The 18,489-nt window shown below is 38.0% G+C and overlaps 1 protein-coding gene across 2 annotated transcripts in view; it reads left to right on the top strand.

The window, feature by feature from the left end:
• Positions 1 to 18,489, top strand: part of thoc2 (THO complex 2) — a 76,341-nt gene that overhangs the window by 37,891 nt on the left and 19,961 nt on the right. For both annotated transcript variants that reach the window (XM_058797213.1, XM_058797212.1), the window contains exons 18-27: positions 323 to 403; positions 649 to 745; positions 3,436 to 3,553; positions 4,586 to 4,765; positions 10,944 to 11,108; positions 13,966 to 14,241; positions 15,654 to 15,795; positions 15,884 to 16,041; positions 17,319 to 17,447; positions 17,796 to 17,927. In XM_058797213.1, the coding sequence (XP_058653196.1) occupies positions 323 to 403; positions 649 to 745; positions 3,436 to 3,553; positions 4,586 to 4,765; positions 10,944 to 11,108; positions 13,966 to 14,241; positions 15,654 to 15,795; positions 15,884 to 16,041; positions 17,319 to 17,447; positions 17,796 to 17,927 (1,478 nt within the window). The remainder of the gene's footprint in view (positions 1 to 322; positions 404 to 648; positions 746 to 3,435; positions 3,554 to 4,585; positions 4,766 to 10,943; positions 11,109 to 13,965; positions 14,242 to 15,653; positions 15,796 to 15,883; positions 16,042 to 17,318; positions 17,448 to 17,795; positions 17,928 to 18,489) is intronic.

Below are 18,489 nucleotides of genomic sequence, written 5' to 3'. Positions count from 1 at the left end.
CTTCCCCCTCCGCTAATAACAGCTCTCCCAGGAACTTGCTGATCTCCTCCAAACTCCCGTAATTTGCGCGTGATTAAAATAGCATGTAATCGCTCACCTTGACTTCATCATCACTGAAACTGACAGCTTTGTGTGTTTAAAATGAGGGAGAAAAGCATTTCTGCAGTTTGGAGGAAAATAGACTGTTAATTTTCTTTTGAACATGCCAAAACAATGTCTGACCGTATGAGTAATAGTCTGAAGAGTGTCTGCCGCTTACAGCGGGAGTGTTATCTTTAAAGAGCGAGACGTGGTGTGTTTGAGCCCTTGACCGTGTGGGCAGATTGCATTATTGAAGCTTTAGCCAACCCAGAGAAAGAGAAGATGAAACACGATGACACGACCATTTCATCATGGCTGCAGAGTGAGTGCCGCATTTCCTCTAAAACGCCTCTTCGATGTGTCGAGATGCTGAATAAATTGAACTTCTGCCTGGCATCCTAATGGACGTTAAATGTCATTTCTTGAAATGGTTTGACCCTGCTGCTAGAGTGTGTCCGGAAAGCAATTTAAAGCACAAATGCGTGACATTCTTGACTTGCCCTCGTACGAATTCTAATGCTCATTCTTATGATAATATTTTGCTTTTGTCATCGCGTCTTTCCCTAGGTCTCGCTAGTCTTTGTGGAGCGGTTTTCAGAAAATATCCCATCGAGTTAGCTGGTCTTCTGCAGTATGTGACCAACCAGCTGAAAGCAGGCAAGAGGTACGCTTACGTGTTTGCTGTGTTTAGGTCCTGACCTGCCCTTCAAAGAGGCGCTGTGCTGTTTTTACCCTGCACTTTATTAAAACCGTTGTTACTGTACAAAATCAACTGCTCAGAACATCACAAAAACAGATCATCCAAGTAAAGATGCCCAGTATCAAGAATATGTACACTTTGGAAAGGGGTCTATATTCAGCTATTATTTTGTCTTGTAGACTGTATGTAAACTTCTGTTGAGTGAAATGGATGACCCAGGGCAATACTAAAAAAAAAATAATTTGAAAAAAAAAAAATTTTGTTCAAACTGCAAGGTGTGTGTAAACTTATGACTACAACTATACATTTCATATTTTCTATCTTTTTTTTTTTTTTTTTTTTAAGAGTAACAGTAAAAATTATTGTTTCAGTCACAGTGGTAAAGTTATGTATAAAACAAGTGAATTGTGCTTTTTTTTTTTTAGCTGTTCACTTTAAGGTTTTTGAAATGAGTGTTTGTAAACCCCCCACCCCAATTGCTCAGCCTGTACAAGAAAAAAAAAGTAGCTTTTCAGCTTTTTGATTTCTTAAACAATTTTATACAGATGCACTTCCTCACACAATCATTCCAATCAGAATGAATAGTTATTTTCAAATAGTCATATGGTTAAAAATCATGTGTAAATTTACGTAGCCCTACTCCCCGTTCTCCTGGCTATTTGTGTAGTTTTGAACTTGGCATTGCAATATACTCATGTGGACCTATCTTTATTTAAAAGATTGTTAACAAAAAACATTGCAAAGCATGCTTTTGCCAATTAATTTGAATCTGTAGTAATTTTGTAGAGTATGGCCAGTGCTCTAACAAAAAAGTGACATTTCCAAACAATTTTTTATGCTGCTGTTTTTCAAACGTATGTATCCTTAAAGTACATGAAGGCATTTAAGACTTGAGTCTTTTTAAGGACTTTGACAATGTTTTGAACGTTAATTCTGTGTTTAACCTCTTGATTCCAAGTGTTCAGTACCCTGGACAAATTAATTTTTGATTTTCTTAAAGGGATAGTTCACCCAAAAATGAAAATTCTGTCATTAATTACTCACCCTCATGTCATTCTGAACCCGTAAGACCTTCGTTCATCTTCTGAACACAAATGAAGATATTTTTGATTAAATCCGAGAGCTCGAAGACCCTGCATAGACAACAACAAAACAACGATGTTCCCAGACCCAGAAACGTAGTAAGGACATCAGAAAAATAGTCCATGTGACCTCAGTGGTTCAACCGTAATTTAATGTAGCTGCGAGAATACTTTGTGTGTTTATTCAGCAATTCTTCTTCTCCTCATCCCATCTGCAGAGGTGCTTTTATACTGAAACTGAAACTTTTATACTGAAAGTTAGGACTAAGTGAGCGATTTAGCATTTTATACAGCAGTGTTGAAATGTGCTGTGTTTGCAACACTGGTTCGCTCTAGTCCACATGCCCAATTTATTTAATATACAGCAATTAACAATTAAAGTGATGCATTTCTCTGGACCGAGGAGGTTAATCCCAGTGCTTGTCTGAGAGAGCGGTATATTTCTCTACACAGCTGTATGTGAGGCTGTTCTGCATATGTGTAAGCAGCGGCAGCAGCAGCGTTAATAAGCTGTGGGTTATCCTTCAGCACTCCAGAGAGACGTGTGTAGGCAGGCAGTTAAAGCCCTCGCTGACAGATGGAGAATCGACTAGCACTTACTCTGAGATCTGGATTGAGCTTCATACATGTACAGGTTTACAGGTTGGATGCGTGTTAGATAACAGATTTGACTGACAATGATGTTTCCAGTGGGGGGTTGATTTCTCATTAAGTAGATTTTTCTCTGAATGTAAAAATAATCAAACCGAGAAGTTAAATTAAAATGTGCAGGTAAATTGTTCTTGTTTGAAATTAGCATAGCAAAGTACCGTATTGACCCGAATATAAGACGACCCCCCTTTTTCAAGATGTACCTTTTGGAAAAAGGCTTTTTGAAAAACAAATCTTTTTTTTTTTTCTCAGTAAAACACATTTTTTCTTAAATTTTCATGTTGCACATTTTTCCTATTTAAATTTTTGTTTTGAGAACATGGTAAATACTGGTAAAATATACCAACAATACATACACTTTTTGATATACCATAAAAATAACAGGTAGCCCATCTGAATTATAACATTTAGGCCATCCATCTCATAGTAGCCTATAAAAATTGTAGAAACAGTAGAAGTGAAATCTTATTGTAGTCTTCAGACAATCTTATGTTTTAAAATCACTTACTGAGGAAGTTTGGTTCCATCAGGCTAACATGACAGTCGAGACTCATGCCGCTGTAAGCTTTTCTTTTTCTTTTGTTTTCACTCGCGATCTTTACATCACACATTACATTACATTACATATTTCATGGCACACTCGTTTTAAGCGTGTTTGGCGCCACCTATTGTTGTGGGTGTATTATTGACATGTTAAAGTCCCTGAATATAAGACGACTGCGCTTTTTCAGATGTATTTCCAAGAAAAAAAACATTGTCTTATATTCAGGTCAGTGCGGTAGTCTCAGTTTTGGTGGCTTCTGACCCAAAAATAGGTTGCAGATCTGAAAAGGCTACTGTCGTGCATCACGGACCAAAATAAACACTGAAATTGAAAATGAGGATCCAAAACAGTCATTCCTGTGTTTTGTGTTGTGCCAGTTTTGACCTGCTGATCCTGAAGGAGGTGGTGCAGAAGATGGCAGGGATTGAGATCACAGATGAAATGACTGTGGAGCAGCTGGAGGCCATGACAGGTGGAGAGCAGCTCAAAGCAGAGGTACACCACACCTTTGAAACATAGTCATCGTTTAGCAAACAGCACGCATTTACATGCTTAAGCCATGTTTGTGAATGTGTGGATGTCATTGCAGTCGATTAGGGCTGCAGCAGTGTTTCCGATGTCCAGTGCTGGAAGTGTGCTTGTGCTGTTATTTAATGTATTTTTAATATGCCACTTGGTTTGATATTTTATCCAAGTTAGGGCTGCTTGATTATGGCAAAAAATCATAATCACAATTAATTTGGTCAATATTGTAATCATGATTATTTAACACTATTCAGTATTCAGTTAACAGCCTACTACAGAAATGAATAATCAAATGTAAAATAAAGCCGAAACTGTATTTCGATTAGTTTCACAGTCCTAATCTCAGGCAGTGAAGTTCACATACTTTTTTTGGGGCCACTGTATCTAGAGCACTGGCACAGAAACTTTATTCATAGAGCAGGCCAGCGGTTGGAGTGTCGTCTAGTGTGTACAGTGTGAAACAGTGTGGTGTTTGAATGTTACAGCAATTTATTAAATAAATGAGGTGGTGGTGGTGAGGGGGGGAGTAAATGGCATCAGAATTAAAATTTTTGTGGAAAACTTGGGCTTTTTTTTGTTGTTGTTATTTTTGGGTGTTGTGATGCTGAAATCAAGGCCCCTGTAATGGGAGATAGCCAGAGCTCATGCGTTACCCTATTATTCTGCAAACCAGCACTATTTAGCAGGTCAAACATGTACCAAGATGCATTGCAGATGGTGTTTGTCTTAACAGTGCTTCCTTGAAAACACCGAGGCAATTAAAGTGTGACCACATGGGACGGTAGGTGTTCATAATGAATCAACTCGGCAGTTTCTTGTGCTCGAGTAAGTGAAGAAACTCCCGAGAGGCTTCCATTTTGGCCTGGTCATGACTTCTTGACTTGATCGTGGCAGCTGCGAGAACATTCCTCTCATCTTGTGCATGTTACCTCAATATGATAATGGATTGACATGTTTGATTGGGGAGCGTTTCTGTTCATTTCTGATGGTTTGTGTGTGTAGGGTGGCTACTTTGGACAGATCAGGAACACTAAGAAGTCGTCTCTGCGTCTGAAGGATGCTCTTCTGGACCACGAGCTGGCATTACCGCTGTGTCTCCTGATGGCCCAGCAGAGGAACGGGGTGGTCTTCTCTGAGGGGGGAGAGAAGCACCTTAAACTCGTGGGGAAGCTTTACGATCAGGTATAATCAACTAACCAGCGGCTCTCGAAACCAAGATGACTCAGATCCATGCAGTCCTCAACTCTGTCATTGTAGTTTCTAAAAAGAGCATAACTGCTAATTAAACATGACAAGCAGCGGAGCTGATAATACTATTCTTCAAAACTGTTTACTTCAAGTTAGATGCTTGTTTACTTTTCAGTCTAGTTTGAAATGATGCCATGATATAGATAGACAGTCAGACTTTAGGGTTCCTGGAGGGGATTTTCGGGAAGAAATGGCATATAAAATTGCACATTTTAATGAGGTAAAGGTTGCCAATTAGGAAAGATCCGCTTTTTAGATGAGAAAATGTGGTAATGATATTAATGAGTTAAACATCATGGAATACAAGTTCTTCAACATAGCATTCTCACATCAATGCCATTTGACAGCCTGTTTAAGTCAGCAAACTGTTAACCCTTTAGTGCATGAATGTTTCAGCTATCGTTATTACATATTCGGGTCTTTAGCGACCTGGACCTGCATATCTAACACAGATGGATCTCTAACTGCTGCAATAAAATTATAACTCTCCTGATATTTCAATAACAATTACAAAATAATAAAATAAAGCATATTTTATTACTGTTTGAGACTTGGAAGTGTTCAATTTGAGCTGATGATTTCACGATCTCAACCACGTTCTCAAAACGATCGTTTTCAACGTCTTCAAAATCAATATTTTGATTTAAATTGGCCATCAAGAGCACTTCTGGTGATTTAGTAACCATTTTGGCTGGCTGCCTCACTCATTTTCATTCATTTATTTACTTATTAATACTTTCTATTATTGCCTGCCTGGTGCACCAAAGTGATTTCTCAATTCAGCATTCAGTATTAAACTGATGATAAATCATGAAATCTGTTTTGACTTGCAATGCTATGATTATGGAAACTGTTTTGGGCATGGAGACTCGCACATATTATGTTACTTTTATTTATTTTTATTCTGTGGCAAAAACAGGCTTCTGTACTTTTGCATAATTATTGACATCAAACTTGGAGCAACATGTGCATATTTGGTAATCAGTTTGAAAAAAAAAATCAATGACTCTATAGACTTTTTTTTTTGTATTTTCTGTGTTATAAAAAGTAATAATATGGCTTCAGAAAAGAAACCATATACCACAGAAGTATTATGGACTACTTTTGGTCACACCATAGTTTAGGGACCATTTTATGGTCTATTAACTTTTAACAAATTTTGCCTCAAACTCTTAATTGGCTGCTTAGTTTAGTTTATTTATATAGCACAATAAAACAACTGTCGCTGACCGTTGTGCTGTACAAAAAATGTAAAACCAGTATAAAAAAATAAAACCTCAACCAAAACAGCAGAATAGCGTACAAAAACATAGTACATACAGAGAAACTTGCATTTTATAAGCCTTCTCTAAATGGAAGGCTTTAAACAAAGATTCTGTAGAGATTATCCTAATAATAAACGTATTAAATAAAAGCCTGGTATCTCTTTCTTTTTAACTGTGATCTGGGAACCTTCAACAGTTTCTGATTTGATGACCTGAAACATCTAGCAGATATGTTAAGTTACAAGTTCAGATAAAGGAGCCAGCCCATTTAAGACCTAAAAAACAAAAAGTAAAATCTTAAACTTTATTCTAGATGGGGCTAATGTGCTCATATTTGTATGTGCTTATTCATAAGGTAGTTGTTAAGATATGGTCATGCAGAATAATTCATTATGTTTGTGCTGTTTAAGTACAAATAAACAGCTAATATGCTAGTAATATAAACAACTAGTTAATAGTGAGAATTGATCCCAAAACTGAATTTTCACACTACTTTATCTGACGGGCTTGACAGCCCCTGATCAGAGTATGATCTCACTGCAGGGAAAAGAGCTGCATGAACACTCTGCAAAGTCTCTCTTTTTGGGTGAAACTGACTTTTTAAACGAGTAATTGAAAACCGCCGTTTCCCAAAGCAAACCCAAACTGAGTGATTTGAGTTTTAGAAACTTTTCATGGTTGTCAGTGTCGCAGTTGGGAGTGAAAGTGGCCCGTATCAGCCATGGGAAGACTCACGTAGAGAGTTGTACAGAACTTCTGTGATTTTCATCCGCCCACACACACTGGCAGTTTGCTTTTCATGTTCAGCAGCTGCGCAGCTCAATTACTCACTGGGTAATCCAATTGACTGTTTCCTCTCTCCCCCCATGTTCTCTAGACATGTCGCAATTCACAGCAGATGGTGCTAAAAACTAACATCATCAGCTCCATTCTGTGTGGGACTGCGAAATGATGCCGCCGGTCGATCCTTTTTGCTTTTTATTTTTTCATCTTTTTTCTCTCAATGTCTCAAATTAGAGCCTTTAGCAAATAATTCCCTCTCGCGATGCCAAATTGTCTAAATAATTGCTCATGGTGTGAATGAGAAACACGCTTTTTCCTGACATCAGTGGGGAAGCTTTTAATTATTAATTTTGGCTCTTTTTTTTGAAACTCACTTTGCAGGAAGTTGTGCACTGCTCATTACAATCAGCAGAAATGTGTGGGGCTCCTGTGCCCGGCTATCACCGCCTCTGATGCACCACAGAGATTGATTGACTCATCTCACAGACTAAATATGCATTCAGCATGATTGCATGATTTATGCATAAGCACCCTGAAAAATATTAGAACAACTTAATTTGTATAAATTTGCCTTATTTTGCATGTTTAATACATCTTTTGGCATGCTTGCCATTTAATATATCCTAGTGTTTTGTATGCTATGATATGATATGAACAAACTCCAGACCCCAAAACTTAACTTGTCCTGCATTGTTTGTGCTGTGGACATGAATGGTTCAAGTCACATGGCTTGCTGAAGAGACGACTCTGGCCAGAATATCATAGTCTTGTAGGGTTGCGAATCGAAAATCGATTCCAACTCCAGAATCGGATACTTGTCAAATTAAAATTTTGATTCCGCCTATCGATGCCTTATTTTTTTTTTACTTCATCTGTGAGGACGCGACCTAGCGATCGCTAATCTAAGCGCTCCAAAGTTTGGCTACATTTGCGATCAGAAGCCAAAAAAGCTAAGTATAATATCTGTGATAGCTAAACATGTTACAAGAGAGGTGTCACCACCAACGTGACAAAGCACTTAATTTAATAGATCGCTAAAGATCGCGAACACGATTCAAACACCAACGTGATTCTATTCCGAAATGACAATGATTCGTCAGTTTCATTCCTCAACCTTTGACGTGTGTGATCACAATGTTGTGATCACTTGGTTCGTCAGTGCAGCATATGATCACATCAGTGTGATTTGAACATTTCAACCTGCGTTCGCGCTGCCCCTGACCTAAAGAGAACAGCTGCTGTCATCTGTCATGAATGAAACCACACAGTATCATTGTTACAAACATTCAAATCACAGAAGCACTGGGATAAAAGTTTATAGTTCAGATATAAACTCTGATGTCTACGGTAGCGATTAAAATAGAGTAAATCACCTTTTGAACGTAATTTGACATCAAATGTAGATTTATGGATTACATTGTTCCACCAGTAGGTGGCGAAAAGGGGCTGTTAAAATGTATTTGTCTTTGAATCATACAAGAGATTCCTTCAAGAACGCAGATTCATCCAGTAATGAAACTACTACATCTTGAGTGAGTCACTGAATCATTCATTCATAAATTACATGCGAGTTTGTTCAGTTGTCTAATGTTTTTTAGTTGTCTAAAAAATGGGGCGGGAAATAGAAAATAAAAACCTCAATTCATCCATAATCATGCAGTTCTATTTTGCACACAAACAGCTCATAAAGAGTCCAGTTTTTATGTAGCCTGTTGATTTTTGTTCATGGTATTCAGCTGCAACTATATGGTTTGCAAAAAAGAGAGACAGGATACATGTTTGATATCATTGTTTAATCACATTGGAATCGAAACTTTGATTGGAATTGATCAAATTCAAATGATACCCAACCCTAGAGTCTTGTGGGTAGCTGTTTTGACCCCAAAGCAACATGCTGTGATTTACATGGGCAGGGACCTCTGATGTATTCTTCAGACAATGGGTCTTAGCTCTCTTTGGCCAATATTTTGTGTCATACGTGATATACTGTTATGATCAGTTGTTTTTGTAGAGAACTGTCCAAAATCTTTGACTGTACATGTGTTTGACTGTAAATTTAAGTGTAGATTTCTTTTGGATGAATGTCACTACATTTCCCCACCACATGAACAAACTTCTGGACATTTTGGGAAAGCTCATTTTCTTTCTCGTCCTAACTATGACACAAAGCAACTCATGCATTTCATTAATTTAATCTCAAAATGAGAGGTGGAAAAGTTGTGAGTGTGACATGTGACAGCGACTCCCTCAGGCGGTGTTTTGGCAGTCTGAGCTGATTCGAGTCTTGAAAGCAAGCCAAACCAATCTCATCTTCCTTTGATGTCCAGTTTTTTGTTGTTAGCACACTCTGGACACAGTATTCTTTGCACAGGTTTAGAGAGGTGTCATCTCTTCCTGTCTGTTGCATCTGTTTATGGGATTGCACTGCTAGTTTGAGTTGTTATCCTTACATGCCTAGATTTTGGACTTAAGACAAAGTTTACAGCGTGTTCTGACCGCACATTTAGGGAGTTTTCAAGGATGATTGTTTCAGAACCAGTCTGATGAAAGACCAACTCTTGTACGGTCAGGTTAGAAAACAATCCGACCCAGTGGACTGGCTAACCGAGCTGTATCATAATTGATAATGGGAAATGTGTTGTGTAAAAAGCAGCAGTGGGTGAGCACATTAGTGTCACAGTCGAAAACCAAAGAGCGCCTTGAAATGCCATTGATCTTCTCTGAAATGCGGTCCTGCCTTGCAGGGAAGCTAGTGCACAAAAGCTAACTTGTTAATTCATCTTGATGGATGACGCTGTGAGCGTAATTCTGGAACACAAACCGGTGCTCTCTGATCAATGAGAGGACAGTTTACTTACATGTGACTTGCATAAATACATTTTGCAACTGCCTAAACCCCTGTTTCTAAACGACACAAATGATCTGCAGGTCTGAAGATGTACTTAGACAGGAGATGCTGACGGCATGTAAAAAAGTGAACCTCGGTTAAGGGCTGGGTGTAAATATTGACTTAATGAATCTTGATGTTGATTCTTAAAAGCCCAAAATCGATATTAGTTTATTTCCTGCGCTACTTTTCAGTGCCAGCGCTCTCCTGCTGCTGGATCTACAGCCTCGCCGAAGCGTCCGCACTGAATGTGTGTAATAACATATAGCACAACAAGTGTAGTCTGATTTATAAGTGAATCTCATGAATCTTTAGTGAATCAGAAACGTACAGCTGAAGCACATGAATAAATGACTTTTGAACATGACTCTCTTTTCAGTGAATCATTTAAAAACAAAAACACAGAAACTCATTGTCTGAATTGAATCAAAATGAATAAAAAAATAAAAAAGCAAATAAATTGAATCAAGAGCTAGTGAATTGGAATCAAATCAGGAAATGTGCAACAATACGACATTTTGTATAAATCTGAAATCCGACTTAACTCTTGAGGCTGAATATGCACGTTTGTTTACTCTCTACTAATGGTTTGATAAAATCTTGATGTCATGAACCTCCATGTCGTACAAAGCAAATACACTTGTTTTTTTTGGCAGTCTTATAAATATCCATGCATTCTGGCTTTCAGAAATGAAAGCTAGCCCTTCGAACATTGTGTTGCTATTCTTCAGATGGTTCTTGAGCATGTAGACTCTTTTTCCTTTGTCTTGCCTAAACTGCTGTACGAGACACTGACGTATGTTGCACACTCCAGTCAGAAACTCAGACAATATTGTTGTTCATTAGGTCTCTTTAACTTTGTCTGGCAGTAAAGCAGCTGTCCGGGAACATTTAGGTAGTTGACCCAGTGGTTAGGCCGTACTTCCCTCCCTCCACCAGCTTCCTCTGGAATCTCTCCCCAGTGTCTCGCTCCCACTAAATTGCTTTACTGTGCATCCCATCGATTCGGATGGAGAGCCTGTGATGAATGGCTTTAATAAAGCGAGGTGCAGTTCCCCAAATAAATGAGCGACCTGAGGATTTATTAAGAGCATCTGCATTTGGCTGGGATAGAAGCGTGAACCAGAGCGAGAGACTTTTAATGATGAATGCTTCCCTTTCTGCTTCCTCCCCAAAGTGTCACGACACTCTTGTACAGTTTGGTGGCTTCTTGGCGTCTAACCTCAGCACAGAAGACTACATCAAAAGGGTGCCGTCAGTCGATGTCCTCTGCAACCAGTTCCACACGCCACACGATGCTGCTTTCTTCCTGTCTCGGCCCATGTATGCCCATCAGATTCTGGTGAGTGTTCAAAGCACACTCTTTCACACCCTATTGCATCAGTTCATAACGTTTTGGCTCCAAAGCCTACTGTGTCCAAAATAATATTTGAAGTCCCTCTGATCTAAACTGAAATGTATCTCTGGTGCTTCTGTTGGGGAAAAAAGTAAATAATGATGGTAATATAACTACACTTAAGTAATTAAGACCTAGTGGGACCCCCTGGAAGTTTGCTGAACCCCCCTGAGGAAAAAAAAAAACACTTTTTTTTTTTTTACTTTATAAATTAAATGTATAGATGCAACCCAGTTTGTGTACTTGTTCGCTGTTGTCATTTAGTGGTATAAATAGTGTGACTAATGTGTTCACACTGAAAATTTCTAAGAGAAAAAGCACTTCAAACCCCCAGATGGACCCTCATGCAATTGTGTGTCCCAGCTTTAATAGCATAGTAGAAGGAGAGGGGATATCAGACTCTGATGCTGGATGACAGAACATTATGAAAGATCATAAACTACACAGTAGAGTGCATAGTGTATGGTGTGCCATTTGGAACACAGCTTATATGTGTGTTCAACAGATTATGCCAGGTGATTTTTGATGCAGTGCATTGTGGGATTGTTTTATCTGCTATTTGGATACATTCAGTACCAACATAAAGTCTGTTGACAACCACTAGGGCTGTGACGGTGGCAGATTTTTTCCACCACGGTGGTAATAGACCAACTACCGGCGATGACACTCTCTCTGTCTCTCTATATATATATATATATATATATATATATATAAGTAAACGTTAACACATGCGATTTAATAACATTTTAACGCGAATTAAAAATGCTTTAACGCAAATTAATCATTTGATAAGGTTTGACCCCAACTTGTTCCCGTCATCGCAGCGCGAAAGGTTATCTATCATTGTGTGATGAGGGTACAGCGAACCAGTGTTGCCAGGGTAACATTAGCGGCACAAGTGGGCTATTTTGAAAATACAGTCGTGGGAAAAATTACAGAGCCGTGGGTTGCTGTTTTTTGGGCTACTTTTATCATGTACCACGGCCGGCTAAGGTGTATATAGACAAATAAAAAATAAAATGGATCCTTTTACTAATGTGTATTATACTTGGAATGTATCCCTGGCAACTTAAGAACGGAGAGGCGGTTGTAACATCACAAACAACGTGAGTTTCAGCAGAGCATACATGTTAAGGCTTTTACACAGCAGAAATAAACATGACAACAGCCACTATAGATTATATAAGATAATAAACACACGATTACAATAGGATATGGTCTGTATGTGATTTTTCTGGAGTTGAATGTGTACATCTGAAATGTTAATTTGTGCAGCGATATAAAAGGCTATAAATAGCATATTTTAACAACAGTAACCGACCAAATTCCACATGTGATCGCAAAAGGAAGTTATTACAAACACTCGATGGTGGTTTGAAGTGAGTTCTGAGTAAAAGTGTACTATTAATCTCATAAATTGTCTTATGAAGCATGATGCTAATATTAGCTCTAATGCACCTGCAGAACAGGTCCAAATCTTCTTCATAATGCATTTTGTCATAATACTTCACGTAAGGTCGCAAGAAAATGGGTAACACTTTACAATAAGTTTCATTAGTTAACATTAGTTAGCAACATTAGTTAACTAAGAACTGAACTAAGAATGAACAATACTTCTACAGCATTTATTAATCTTAGTTAATGTTCATTTCAGCATTTACTAATGCATTATTAAAATCACAAGTTGTGTTTAACATTAATTAATGCACTGTGAACTAACATGAATAAACAATGAACAACTGTATTTTCATTAACATGAACAAAGATTAATAAATAGTGTAATAAATGCATTGTTCATTGTTTGTTCATGTTAGTTAATACAGTAACTAATGTTAACAAATGACACCTTATTGTAAAGTGTTACCAGAAAATGTTTTGTTGTATTTATTTAGAAATACTTTTGATAATAGTTGGGTAAATGTATACTGGGATTGAAGCGATGTGGCTTGGTAAGCATTGTATTGCCAGTTTAAAGGGTGATAATGGCTGAATAAAAACAAAAGAATAATAAGGATTATGTCTCATACCTGGCGGAAGTGTGAAAGGTTCTGTTTCCTTAAACTAGTTTGTCATGCATTTCTTTTTCAACACATTTACAGGTAAATTCTTCAAATTTTGGCTTGTACTTATGTAATGGAAATTTTCACACCGGGCATTTGTTTCTTTTGCGTTGAATCAAAAAGTTTTCTTAGCATGTTTGCTAAGCTGGTGGTTTAGTTAATTCAAGCACAGAAGTACCTTGAAGATCAGCCACAAACAAAATCATGCATGACCTTGGATGATTTTTGACAGTGCATTTTGGTATTGCTTTATTTGCAGTTGGATGCATGCAGTACTAACTTAAAACTATCCAAACTGAGCTGATCTCAAAGGCTTGATTAGAGCAAAAAATGCCCGAAGACAATAACAGTTGAAGCATAAAGAGTATTTATTAGTGGTTGAAATTGTGAAGCATCCAGTAATGCAGTATTACCACGATGCTTCACTCTAGCTTCAATACAATACTTGCATTACAGTAAACTGTGATTTATTTGTTGTATTTTGCAGTATTATAGCCTCTATATGATACTGCTTGCCTAATGAATATTTCATACAGAGCTCATTTTGTGTTTCCCCTCAACGCTAGACCCCCGCTTACAGCTCTCCAGGGCGGTGTAAAGTTAACCCCATCTCTCTTCACCTCTAACAAGATTTACCGCCCCCTAATTCCACGTGCAGGCCTCTGCGTACGCTCATCTTCAGACCTGTTTGTTGTGCTTGAGTGAATTATAAAGCTTGCCTGCTGTCTTTGTGTTCCCATCAGTCCAAGTATGACGAATTGAAGAAGGCAGAGAAGGGCAACAGGCAGCAGCAGAAGGTCCATAAGTACATCGCAGCCTGCGAGCAGGTGATGGCCCCCGTGCACGAGGCTGTCGTGTCTCTTCACTTGCCCAAAGTGTGGGATGATCTTCGACCTCAGTTCTACGCCACCTTCTGGTCCCTCACCATGTACGACCTAGCGGTGCCGCACAACGCCTACGACCGCGAGGTCAACAAGCTGAAGATGCAGATCAAGGCAATCGATGAAAACACAGAGATGGTGAGACGCTAAAGACCTTGTGGTGAAAATTCAGCCTAATAGATCTGCTGTTGTCTATATTGTTGTTCAAAATGAATCAAGCAGTCATATTTACTGGAGTAAAAGAAGCAGTTACTGTGCTTGCTCACTGTTAATAGGATTATTTAAAGCTATTAAAATAATCGGTAGTCCATGTTTGCAGGAATAATGATGCTGCTATGAAGCTCAAATTTGTCAAACAGTTCATGAAAGCGTATGCTCTCAGTGTAAAGTATGCAGTCACATGACCTCATGCTCTGTCCACAGTAAATTTAGTCGTGCCTCATAATAATAGTTTTAAAGCCTCTCTTCATCGATAATGCTGCCAGCCACACATCAGAGGTTTTGTGAAATGTTCAGTAACGATTTAAAGGTCTCCGAGAGAACAGCTCAGTGTTTCCTGCAGGATTGTGGTGCAGCAGCAGGGCATGAACCTTACAAATTGGCATTTTCAACAATGCCTTCTAAAAGTACTCGCAAAAGTAAAGCTTCTTGGGTTTTTTCAAGTTATATATACATTTTTGGTTCAGTGAGACCGTTAACTTAGTTACGGATAAATTGAGAATTTATATAATTTATTTAGAAATTCTAGATAAATTGAGGAATTGGATGAAACTAAACGAACAAAAAGACAAAATACTACTGCTGCAGTCTATTTTAAAGTCTTTAATTTGAATGAATTGTTAAACATATTTTATATGTATTTTAAAATATAATATTTAATACATCAATTTTTTATATTAAAATTATGAAAAAGTGGTTTGAATGATTCAATGACTCAAATGCTTTACTTGTTTTATTACTGGTTGAATCAGCATTTTTGAACGAATCTCGTGAATGATTCAATGATAATACATTTAAATCACTTTCACTTAGTGGGGAAACAATGTAATCAACACAAACGTTATTTGAAGCGCCAGTTACTTTCAAAAGGGGATTTGCTCTATTTTGATCACTACCATAGACATCAGTGTTTAAATCTGAACTATAAACTTTCATCCCAGTATTTCTGCGGTTTTTATATGAATGACTGTAAGACAGAAATAATACTGTGTAGTCGAAAAAAGACTGTTTGTGAAGCTGTTTCTTACCTAAACATGCTAACTATCTGCTCTCTGTGCCTTTGTGTATATATCTCTGACATTCTCACAAGTCACAGTTTTGACAAAGTTTAGTTGTGTCAGATAATGGATATTGATGTTTTAGTGACTGGCAACAGCAGCATTTTGCGATGCACAAATCAACCTTCACATTCAGCGTAGACCTCAATCTCAAAGCTCATCCATAATATAAACTTGTTTTGCCATGGCACTACTAAATACTCATGCAGAAATCCCTGCAATGTCACACAGACTCTTCTGCGGTTGTTCATGAAATGCACTTCTCTATTGCAGCCTCTGAATAAAAAGAAGAAAGAGAAGGAACGCTGCACAGCGCTGCAGGACAAGCTGCAGGAAGAGGAGAAGAAGCAGCTGGAGCATGTGCAGAGAGTTCTGCACCGTCTCAAACTGGAGAAAGACAACTGGTTACTCGCCAGTGAGTCCTCAGATAACTCTCTCACAATCTCTCCGCTGCTCAAAGCCTCTGCGCGTCTCACTAACCCCTGTGTTCACTCTATTCTCAGAATCCACTAAGAATGAAACCATCACTAAGTTCCTGCAGCTCTGCATCTTCCCCCGCTGCGTCTTCTCAGCCATTGATGCCGTTTACTGCGCTCGCTTCGTGGAGCTGGTGCACCAGCAGAAGACACCCAACTTCTGCACCCTGCTCTGCTACGACAGAGTGAGTTCACTGCAGTATGCCGAACCATTACAGGCACCTTCAACAAATGGGCTACAAAATAGTGTCTCCTGTTTTTTTTAACCGTTAATTTGAAATGAAACCTATCTAGTCTTAAATTAAACAACATCATTACATTGTAGAAAGTTATAATTATATGCTTATCTACCATAAAACAGCTATGTAGCAGTGTCACATTGTGGACACAACCCTTTTACCATATAACTGTCACACTATGAAAAAAAATAAATATGAACTGTGATGGGATTTAGATGCTTTCTACAGCATAAGAACACAAACATAATTTAATTCTATTTTCTCAGTTTTTACACTTGGTAACACTGTAGTATAGGGACCAATTCTCACTGTTAACTAGTTGCTTATTATCATGAATATTATTAACTTATTGGCTGTTTATTAGTGCTTATAAAGCACATATTCTGCATGACCATATTCTACATCCCTAATCCTACCCACAATACCTCAACTTAACAGCTACCTTACTAACTATTAATAAGCAGCTAAATAGGAATGTATTGAGGGAAAAGTCTTAATGGTTTGTTAATAGTGAGAGTTGGACCTTAAAATAAAGTGTGACCTTACACTTGTTATTTGACTATTCATAAATATCAACCGTTCAACCCTGTTACCAAAATTATTGACAAATAATCAAACATATATTCATCTTAATGTAAAATATGGTTATAAATAATTATAAACTATGAATTATTTAGTCTCTGTCAGGTGACGGCATAATTTAGGCTCAAATCTGCAACCCTGTGACTGTATTTAAATTTTTTTGGAAGCTTCGTTCCATTTGTGTTCCACTTTGTGTTCATAATTATAATTAATAATAAAAAAAAAGCTAATCAGATTTTAAACGGTGCTCTGATGATGACCTAGATCTCATTTAAAGTAAAAAGTAAAACAAAGACATTTTGTTCGACCTCTTGACAGTTGATATTAAACTGACCCTTTGTTGAAAAAGACCACGGATGTGATTTTATGTAGGAGTTTTAGTCGCTCTTTGCTACTCTCTTGATGGAAAGTGCTATCGCAGGGCTGTTAATGGCTTGTTTGCCTTGTTTATGTGCCATTGGCTACAGTCAGAGAGCTACAAGCTTATCTAGGACTCTGTTTGTTAATGTGTTGCTCTCTTGTGCTTTTATCTGAATGTTTGAAGTATTTCCATTATGTTGATTGGGTCTGTGTTTAATGACAGCAGCAGCTCTCTCACAGCCTACTCAACCCTCTTTCTGTTTCTATCCGCGCTCATCTAGGTGTTCTCTGATATCATCTACACGGTAGCGAGCTGCACAGAGAACGAGTCGCGCCGCTACGGCCGCTTTCTGTGCTGCATGCTGGAGACTGTGACTCGATGGCACAGCGACAGAGCCATCTATGAGAAGGTATGGTGTGCTTTCTCCACTGACGCTCAGTTTCAACTCTGGTTAAATTATTCTGTCAGTGCTGTCTCTAGCGTGTCCTAGTCACCACTAAATTGGTATCTGTGAAAACGAGTTGGCAGCGCGTCCTTTCCCTAAAGGATCAGAGTGTTTAAATGTTCGTTAGGAACAAACTGATCCTCAAAGTTTAATCATCTTCCATTTTCACATTTCTTTTAATAATGGACTTTTATTACATAACCAGATCAAATTCCTGTCTGTATATTTTGAGGTTTTGGGTTAAACATGCTTTTCTGAAACCTGGTGTGATCTGTTTGACTTGTCTTTTTTTGTTTCTGGTTCCTTCACTAGGAATGTGGCAATTATCCTGGGTTCCTGACTATTTTCCGAGCCAGTGGTTTCGACGGAGGGAACAAAGCAGATCAGCTGGACTATGAGAATTTCCGGCATGTTGTCCACAAATGGCATTACAAGTTGACTAAAGTTAGTACTGTGCTCTTCAGACAGCAAAAACGTACATCATGTTGTAGAGTTGGTTGCTTAAAAATCCTGAAAAAATCATGTGATTTCCTGATAATTAATCAAATTAACTGTGCATCAATTTTTGCTGAGAAATTACCTCCCAAAAGAGCATTTAAGACATTGAGAACTTACAAAGTACCACCTTTCGAAATATGTACACATAATATATGTATATTAATGTAAAAAAAAAATGAAATGATTTTTTTTTTTTTAATGTAAATAATAATCTCAACAACTGTCAGTAGGTGGCAAGTCACTGTCTTAATGAGCGAGGCATTCAATCATTCAACCAATTCATTCAAATGGTCTGCTTCATTCAAGCAAAAAGCAGTAGATTTGCTTGCAGTTCTTTGAACTCGAATCATTAAAAACTGATGATGCATTCAGTAATGAAACTGCTGTGTTGCTTGCAGACGCACTATAGACGAACTGTTTTATTTTGCAAAATTGAGCAAAACAGGCAATATTGACAATTATCGTGTGTAAAATTCAACAATATTATCGTAACACTTTTGTACAATTG

Source organism: Onychostoma macrolepis, chromosome 14 (genome assembly GCF_012432095.1).
Source record: "Onychostoma macrolepis isolate SWU-2019 chromosome 14, ASM1243209v1, whole genome shotgun sequence".
NCBI lineage: Eukaryota > Metazoa > Chordata > Actinopteri > Cypriniformes > Cyprinidae > Onychostoma > Onychostoma macrolepis.
The sequence above is the reverse complement of the archived record's forward strand: the minus strand, read 5'-3'. Positions and strand labels throughout refer to the sequence as shown.